Source organism: Zerene cesonia, chromosome 11 (assembly GCF_012273895.1).
Source record: "Zerene cesonia ecotype Mississippi chromosome 11, Zerene_cesonia_1.1, whole genome shotgun sequence".
Taxonomy (NCBI): Eukaryota; Metazoa; Arthropoda; class Insecta; order Lepidoptera; family Pieridae; genus Zerene; species Zerene cesonia.
In genome coordinates, this window is record NC_052112.1 from 8,122,861 (window position 1) to 8,133,053 (window position 10,193).

A 10,193-nucleotide genomic window follows, 5' to 3' on the forward strand; every position below is an offset into this window, starting at 1 on the left:
ACTTTTTCAATTTGCATCAAGTTAACTTTTCGAAAGACAATTCGAAAATGTTTGAGATTGTCTGACATGAAAGCAACGAAACAGCGGAGTATTCATAGTACTACATTACTCTTAGTAATGGAGTTTAGTTAAGTGTACGAAACTAGCACTTAATATACTGTTGCTACAGTCCTCTACGCACCGGGCAGGCGGTAGGCGAGTGGCCAGCCATAAATCCAGGGCCCTTGGCCGGGAGTCTTGGGTATACGTTACAGCATTCTCCCCTTTGAACAAAAAGAACATACTTAAATCATCATCAGCCCATATATGTTCCCACTGCTGGGACACAGGCCTCCTATGAGGGTTCAGGCCATAATCCACCACGCTGGCCAAGTGCGGGTTGGCAGATGTCACATGTCGTCGAACTTTTAATTCTTGGACATGCCGGTTTCCTCACGATGTTTTCCTTCACCGTTTAAGCAGTGGTGATGTTATCCACATGCGCAGATAAATTGAAAAATCAATTTATTTCCTGCACGCTTCGCCTGGTCTCGAACCCCGACTTATCGATTTTGAAGTCCGAGGTTCTCACCACTGAGCCACCACTGCTTACTGAGCCACCACTGCTTAATACTTAAATACTGTAAGGAGATTCAGTTAACATAGGTCGATATAATTATTGTTGATACGGTCCGTATCACCGTAGGCATTTAAATTTTTTATGTGAAAGAGATTGCGGGTCGCTTGTTGGAACCGACTAGCGTCGCATGAATATTTGCAAAGGCGTTAAGCGCCTATTAGACTTCACTAAATTTAGTTTCAAAATTCGAAATGAGAAGTTTCTGATCTCACTATTCTAAATTTATGTACTGAATCAAATAATGGACTTCAGTGATTTAAAGCCAACGAATTCAGAAATTACCTACGAATGGATTCGAGATCGTTTTAGATATTTTAAATCTTGTGACACCGACAAAAAATATACGAGAAAGCATAAATGCCAAAGAAAAAATTGTTGAGATAACAGAAAATTCATGTTAGGATTTATAATTAAATGCTTTATTTTCCAAATCCTTGCTTACAAAAACAATCCCTGAAAAATATTGGGCTATTTATATATATGATAGTCAAGTCTATGTATTGAAATAAGTCAAGTTTTAAATAGATATATGCGTTAAGCCTCCCAAATGCCTTTTAATTAGGCTTCTGAATCATTCTATCGTAAAGAATGTAAAGGATGTAAAGGATGCTAACTCGCTGAATACGATTACAACCTCCTGAATTCAGTGACACTGACGACCAAATTAATTCGACAAAGTTTAGTAAAGTATAATAAGCGCAATAAAGTATTAAGCAAAATAGACCATATAATTTATATTTTCTGTTAAATAAACTATGCGGTAACTTATTTTTTATGGAAATGCAAAAACATCTAATTAAATAAATCATGAACACTGAAAAGTGTTCGTTGATTAAATTTAACTTTCATTGCAGTCGTTTTCTTTCATCCAATGTACAAAATAACATAAAATCTGGCAAGTTTCCGATAATAGACAAATCCATAGACTTTATTAAAAAAGAAGTCGTGTTGTCTATGTAAAAGGAAACGAAAATCCAAATGCCTGATGTCACATCCGTCCAAGTTCGCGGTATTTTGTCATTAACAATTTTGACTAAATTAATAAATTATTAAATAGACTATCGACTAAAGTAGTACATCGTAGAACGTTTCAATGTACATAATAATAATTTTAAAGGTTACGTTAAATTTGCTTACAAGGCAAATCAATAGTTTCTGTTTAATAGTACATATTACATACTACGATTTTATTTTGTGTGTACATATGTTTTACTTAAAAATTTAGTCATTTATATAAAAACATTTTACAAATTATATCTCAGTACAAAATATACTGAAAGATTTGTTTAGTTATAAAACAATTTGTTTCAGTTAAAATAAATATGCGTGTTAAATGTTTATGACCGCTTAAAAAATAAGATATAATCTAATAGTCCAAAATTTTTTTTAATAGTGAATAATATATATCATATAAGCATTTATATGGTTTAGTTTTAATAACTCTTGTTAATTTGTTTTGCATTCGTGTTCGCAATTCGTCTCGTCGCTCAAAACATTCGTACACGTGTGTCGTTAAGAAATACCACGAATCCACATATTCGCAATAAGGAGGTATACCTAATAAGTTTATGTTCGCTATTGCTCGCCCTTATTGCGTACCCTTTGGTTTTGCGTCCTAAAAACGCGAATACGCGAAATTCAAAGCGAATAGCGAATGCTCTGTTTACACATGCATGTTCGATTGTTTAAATAGGTATACTATTACTATTAATTTGATTAAATATACGAGTAGGTATTTCGTTGTACAGAGTTATAGTTATCTATAAAAACGTAATTTTTACTTAACCAGATAATATACTGTACCTAGTCCCTACCTGCTGTATACTACCTACTACCTACTTCTATATAATTTATAATACGTGTCCACCGTGAGTTATGAGAATCAAAGGAAAAGATAGATAGATCTGAGGCTTTTCCCGCATGGTTCCGATTCCCGTGGGATTTGCGGGATATAAACTATCCTATGTCCTTTCTTGCGTATCAAACTATATCTGTACCAAATTTCATCCAAGTGAAATCAGCAGCAGTTGCGGAGATTAGCGCGTTTAAGGAAACAAATTCTTTAGCTTATATAACGACTAGCTTTTCGTTCCGGCTTCTTCCTTGGTTCATATACCGCCTATGTCACTCAGTAAAGTTGTCCAGCTTTCTAATGGTGAAAGAATTTTTGAAATTGATCCAGTCGTTTTTGCTTTAGAACGTAACAAACTTACAAAAAATACAAGTTTCCTCTTTATAATATTAGTGTAGAAAGTACTTAATAAACTTATATACTTGTTGCGTTATAATATATGCATAAGAGAGATCTTTGGAGCTGTATTGATCCATTTTTTTTCTTTCACTAAAAGGTTGCTACAATGTAATCGGGAGGAGTGGAGATTCGGAATTTCGGTTTATACAATAGTCAATATCTAAATCTATCATGTGGAGTTGTGGAATGCATAATTAATTCTAATATTTAGTACATATTGAGTAGCTATTTCATGATGAAATTATTGAACGGTAGAATATGCCAACTAAAATTTTGCACTCTTAATAATTCACGGTTTATTTTTCTGTCGTGGATCAATGTAACAATAAACCTATCGACACAAGTATATATCTACCATTATTTATAATTATTATTTCTGACACAAAAATTATGTATGAATTGTTCCTAATAAAATAACGCTGCGTATATATTTACATTCAAGAGAATCAAGACATGCGCAAAGCGCTACGCTTCTACAAAACCGGTCTTGCAACGAAAATTCAAAAATTCGTTATATTTTTTATGGCTTCTCAAACGAGGGGAGGAATTTAGAGAACGGCGTCCGCTAGGGGTTGCTTGGTTTGTACGATCGCTTCGCGCCTGCGCGCGTAGTTCGCGCCACTGCTACGTCGCTTGCAAGCCAGATGTTCTGAAAAGCTTCCTGTCGTCGTTTCACAGCTCTGCATTTTCATCTATTAAAATATAAAATGTGGACTAGGGTTATTATTTTGTTTTCAATTATTAGTGGTATATTAAGTGCGTAAATGAATATGTGTTTTTTAAAGTGTGACGATTAACTGAAAGTTATCGGGCGTCTCGATATCCACGAGTTCACTCGAGACCAACAAAGCGGCGGACATTTTATTTTGAGTACTCGATAATGTAGCGTTTGCGTCGAAAACATTAAATGTCGTTTTATGGTTCTGTATTCGGATATCGTTCGCTTACACCTTTTGTAAGTATTATCTATTTATAACAGGTAATTTATCAAATTTTTTCCATGTTTATGCTGAACCTGGTAAAGCGGTTATGATTACGGATTACCGCTAGGTTGTCGATATTTTTGGTAAATGTCGTTGAAAAAGTGACGTAAGCTAATTTGGACATTTGCTTACATCTCGTGGAAATATGGAAATATACTAGAGCATATTAAATTTTGTATGAAGGCTCGTTAACGGTGGAGTCTTTCCAAGATGTGATTTCCGCGCGCACGGCGCCCCTAACCTCTTTACTAATTTAATTGAGTTGATCACGTTTGTGTTTAATGAGGAATTGATAAAATGCGTATTTACATATTGATGTTGGGGTGACAGCGATGCCGAGGGGGGTGAAGCGAGGGCAGGCGGAGGGCGAAGCTGAGGTGGTGGTCCGCGTCGGGGCGTCTCCTTCGCAAACCACGCTCCTAGATGACAGCCCGAGCCAGCCCATCAGCTATCACCTACTTGACCACGGCTATGGAGCCACGCCGCAGCATCAGATACGGCGGGAGGCGCCCTCCGCACCGCCGAAGACTTCTGAGGTATGTTATTTACATCATATCTTTCATTACTCTACAGGCAAGGACATGCATCAAAATTAGTAAAACTGGTTATGTTCTAAATAAAAGAACAAAAAAAATTATGTCTTGATGAGTTATAATATCAATATGCTCTAAATATCAGCTGTTAACTGCATAATTACATGTTCATTATTATATTGATAGACTATTGAATCAGTTTGCAATCATGTTTTATTATTTAGGATTGGAAGAACACAGAACTATATGTTAACTTAATTTTTGCAAACAATATTAGGTTAACATAATTTATCATGATTTATCTTGTTACATAAGTAAAATTAAAAGGAACACATTGCAATTCACATATGCTGTCCTGCACTTGTATGATGTGTCTTAGTTTATAAACCATTTTTAGTATCCAACATGCATGGCTGGGTTTCATAGCTGCTTATAACTGAAAAGAAAGTCCAGATTTAAATTCATATTATTTAACATTGCATAGGTGATGATGTTTAAGGATATAAGATCTCTTAAAGAGATGAATAACGGCATAGAATTGAAACACCAACAATTGCTGACAAAAGTTCTTGTGGTACTATAGTCCGTTGGAATACTTGTGTTCAAAGATATCTTGTCATATAAAACCAAATGTCTTTTGGTCAAATAAGGTATATAAGAAGCAAGTTTTATATGGGCCATTATTTAAGGTCAAAGACCTATATAGGGGCATTGAACTTAATAGCAAATGTGGGGTTCTGTTAAAAGATGTAAAACTGATGAATCTTTAAATTTTCACAACACTAGGAATTGTTTATGGTATTTCTTACAATTTATCTTTGCATAATTTTGCTCAGTTTTCTATTATACTTTTGTGATGAAATTATAATTATAATTGAATTTAATAATTATAATTTTCACACTTTATGTCACCAATCTTTTAAATGATGTTATGTTAATTGAAAAGCGGTCAATTTTATCAATACATATTTAAACTAAAATATGACATACTACATAGTCCTATAGATTATTGAATATAACATTATACATATAATATATAATATACATTTTCATCTTCTTTGAGTATATCATATATCTGGATAGATCAATGTAAGAAACTGAAAGTCCAAGACTCAAGTCATAGTCTTAAAGCAGCTGGAAATTCAGTAAGAACATGATGATCGTTTAATAAAAGTTATTTTTATTACACATATCTGCTTTTTATGTATTGCTAAAAAGGTTTGATTGTATGAGGTCATTATTTGACACATGGAATATTATTAGATTATTATGAGCTATATGTTATGAGTACATATTATAATATGCACATTATAACTGATAGAAACATAGCTAAGTCTTACAAATAATAGGGAAGTTATTATACTGTCCTCATTGATTATAGGAAAGGAAGTGGTCAGGTACTCATGGATTACATTTGTTGCTCAATTTATGGAACAACTATGCCCACTTCACGGTTATCACAATTTTATTTAGGCGCCATTTTGACGAATTCTGAGGACATTACTTTCTACTGCCCATAGTAATATTACGTCGCATTTATGGTTAAAATACGTGTCAGTGGCATGCATATTTTTTATGATTAAAGTGAATATACTTGTTAAGTGTATGTCGCGCATATTTATCGAATAACCACTGAAATTGGCAATCTAACTGTTCTTACGTCCGGACCTTAACAGGATATGAGTTAGGTGTATATTTCATTACATCTACGCTTCCGAATATTGTGTTTGATCATGACGTGGCGTAATTAATCCGATCATCGATAAGAATGGAGCTAGACAAACGATAACAAAATAATGTTGCTTGAGACGTTTATCTGTATGCATATTTGAGAATAGAATTTCGTTGTATTGTTTATTCAAAAATCACTGTCTATTTTTATCGAGTTTTTTTTACAACTTCATTTAAAAGATTAATTTGAGAAATTTTCTGTCAAGTCCAATTGATATTCGAAGATAATTTAGATTAGTCCTAACTCTTTAATGAATTCAAAGATCATCGTAATTTCTAAATTACGTGTAGTTTTATGCGCTGAATATTTATAACATTTCAGAACTCGTCGAAACTCTTGTTCCAACCACACTTGAAAATCTTTTAAACATTTAGTCTCAAAATTTTAATCTATAGAAATTGGTTAAATTGTTTTGTAAGGGTGATTTTTCGTTTCTTTTTACGTAATTCATGCCAAGGTCATGGTTACTTTATTTCGACGATTGCTTTAATAGTTAGTTCCAGTATCATAGAACGCCTGACAATTTGTTAACGTCGTCTTAATTTTTAATTAAGAATCTCTTAATTGTGTCTAACTCATGTTAAAATTAGACATGTTCCAATTTTATCCGATACACATAATATTTTTGTAAATATTTCAAGAAATATAGTATTTTGACGAAGAGAGACGTGGCAAGTTGCCGAATGTCATGATGTTGACGATAATGAAATACCTCATTTACACATTCGTGCGAATAGCGATGCGAATTGCGAGGCGAATTAAATAAGAACGTTCGCCATTCGCCTTGCTATTCGCTCGAATGTGTAAATGCGGTAGTAGGCCGTGTGTGGGCTTGGCGTTTGGTTTCAACGATTCTTTATCATGTCAATCGGTACACATGTTAGCAGTAAGTTATGCCTCGAGTGGCGATCACCCGCCCGCAACGCCATGTGGTCGAAACGCTATGGGGATCACGTGGCCAGGTACCTAATTCCTGCGCTTCTAAATTGCGCAATGCAATCCTTCGTCTTTATCACAAACAGAATATGAGTTCAAACCCTGGATCGCTCGCTTTCCTTATTAACGCTAGAGGATGCAGCCACAATAAAGCAGTAATTTTATTAAACTTAGAATCCGCTCCTCTGTTACAAAACCGGTTCTAATCATGGGGGATGCATTGTCCTGTTATTTCTATTAGATCGGAAGGGCTAAATTGATTATGTAAATATTGCAAGCGCAATTTTAATGCAAGGGTGTCGAATGATGTTTTATCTTAGATGTCATGCTTTAAACATCTGCTCTGATTTAGACGATGCTACACAAAGCTGTGCCAGACCCCGCAAAATCGACGGATTAACAATAGTCCTGTCAGTTCACTATTAATAATAACACGAGTTTTTAAGATAAGAAATTGGCATTCTTTTGCCAGGAGTCCCTTCCGAGAGCTCAGCGCTTTTGTGTTGATTCTAATTTATGTCGTGTATTGTGTAGCTTCGGGTACCCTCCCCACACACTTCCTTAAAGGGGACTTTGGCTCCGCAATTCTTTAAGTTGAATTAGTTGCATCAGCTCATTGAAAAATACCTCTTGCATCTATCTTTTGTCGTGATTAAAACTAACAATTTTGACCGGTTGTTTGTGGAATTTTGAATTTTAAAATTTAACCATGCAACACAGAAAGTTGGCTCGTATTTTTAGTGCTATGTGCGAATACTAAACAGCAAGTTGTACATAATTGAAGGAAGAGGGATTGACGATGACGTACACCATCTTGAGAGTGAGTCGTGATTTCTGTCACGTTTTGCCGTTGGTACTACAAAGGATAGAAAAATCTCATTACACCTCATCATTAATTACGTAATTATCTAACGATTCATGGTCCGCTTATTGTCATTTAATTGTGATATTTATATGGCGTATGCGTGATATAATGTGTTTATAATCCTGAAAATGATACGGCTTCAGTCTACATGAAGCTACGTTAGGTTTAAGAACTCGTTGAGTTGTGTTTGATTTAAAGATTCTGTGTAGATTTTTGCTACAAAGGTGTAATAACTAGTTTATAGTTCTATTTATTTTTCGTTTAATATATTCCCATAATTCTTATAAATAAATATAAATGAGGCCATGGTACACACATTATGCTTACTTTACCGTTACTCTATAAAGATGTACTTTTGTATTTTCATTTCGTTTTACATACCAAATGGTCAAAGCACGTATGAGAAATATATAAAGCTATTATGTGTATATATATTGATGAACAACTATCACATCAAATGTATAATTACAATATCATGAAAGGCTGCTGTGTGTATCTAAGGGACTGCTATTACGACAATTGTTTTCATGTATCGAATGTACATTTAGCAAACAATCGTTGGCAGGCGGTGAAAAGACGACTGAACCTCAGCGAGAGCAGTTCAGGTAGTCAGGGGCATGTGGTGCCAATGAAGGCGGACTTCAAGACGCCCAAACAGAAACGGGTGAAAGTTCTCACTCCATACAGCCGACCGTCCAGTTCTATGAAAAAATACACAGAACGCTCCAGGTAGGAACGAACATTTTTTCGATACAGGTAATCAATATTGTGTTTCATTGAGTATCGTTAACGTTAGAAATACTATTTTTTGCCCCATACGGGATATACGACTATAAGTACATTTAAAACGAATCGGATATTTAAAACGATAAAACGTTTTCGTTTTTGTCGTACATTATACTCTGCTTGATCACAATTCACAGTTTATGAATGGGAATTGACCGACATTTCTCCTGTGCACGCAGATAACATCGTTGGCGTTGCTCACTTATTTTCACAGCAATTTCTTATCTATGCTAGAATTAGACTCACTTACGATAAAGTATTATTCAGCAAAGGTCATAAAAACTTCTTGATATTTCTAAATATGTAACGTTTATTCAAAATGCTTATACGGAATTCCGGCACTATCTGTGATCCTGTGCTAGATTTTTGAACGGCGCTGTGGTTTGTTCCAGGTTTGACACGTCGCTAGGTTTATTAACAAAAAAGTTCGTCGCACTGCTCAAGTCATCACCTAACGGTGTCTTAGATCTCAACGTCGCGGCGGAACACCTTTCGGTGCAAAAACGTCGTATCTACGACATTACCAATGTGCTCGAGGGTATAGGGATATTAGAAAAGAGATCGAAAAATAATATACAATGGAAATGCGGTGAGTGCTTTCAACCCCTTTTTGTGAATCTGTGGGGAGTTGTCGACTATTGTAGGCTTGGAATAAATGTAGACTACCTGGCACGGTTTTTTAGATTGAATTTTGGGGCGACACTATTGTCTTAAGACAGAATATACGGTCATGTGGTGTTTATTGTAGAGGTGAATACGAGTGCAGCGATGCTGATTTTTAATATTGAATACTACACATTATAATAGCTTTGCTATAAGTCAATGGATGTATTAGCCATTGTAAGTATTTTACTACAAATAGGAATGATAGCAAACAAAAATATTACGTTACAATTATTTCTCGTTTAATGAAATAGAAGACAATATGCATTTCTTTTAAAATATTGTTTGCTCTTTTTCATCGTTTTTATTTTAAAATTCTATTTGAAACATAGATCTTGCACCGTATTTTTTACAACCGAGTTAATAATAGACTAAAAAATTTCAACGCTTATATTTTTATACCTGGCTGGTAGGTAAGTTATATAGGTTGTACAATTTACCCACAAAAAGAACACTAGCACTTAATTATCCTCATTAAACACAACAAGTTCAAATTTAAAGCATATTTATTGTTTGTCTGTTATAATTTTTTATGTTTGATATTATTAAAAAATAAATCTCTTCTTAATACCACTTGCTATGTCCTAAATCTTCGTTATTGATTTCTAGCTTTAGCATAAAAAACATGTACATATAAGCGAAAAATTGTGCATACTTTGGGAGTGGTGTGTCACCATTGAAATGGAATAAGATATACGTATATAACACGTTAATTTCTTAAGTTTATAAAATAGCATTAAGATAATTTAATGAATGAATGAATGAATGAAAATTCTTTATTGCGTAAAAAATTCAAAAATAAGCAGTCGAACAAAAGAAACTTAA

The 10,193-nt window shown here is 34.3% G+C and overlaps 1 protein-coding gene across 1 annotated transcript in view; it reads left to right on the top strand.

Annotated features, from left to right (window-relative positions):
* Positions 1-3,470: 3,470 nt before the first annotated feature.
* LOC119829905 (transcription factor E2F2) overlaps positions 3,471-10,193 on the top strand; it is an 18,017-nt gene continuing 11,294 nt past the window's right edge. Inside the window, exons 1-4 of the mRNA XM_038352613.1 lie at positions 3,471-3,825; positions 4,184-4,389; positions 8,485-8,648; positions 9,098-9,294. Coding sequence (XP_038208541.1) covers positions 4,186-4,389; positions 8,485-8,648; positions 9,098-9,294 — 565 coding nt within the window. The 5' untranslated portion in view covers positions 3,471-3,825; positions 4,184-4,185. The remainder of the gene's footprint in view (positions 3,826-4,183; positions 4,390-8,484; positions 8,649-9,097; positions 9,295-10,193) is intronic.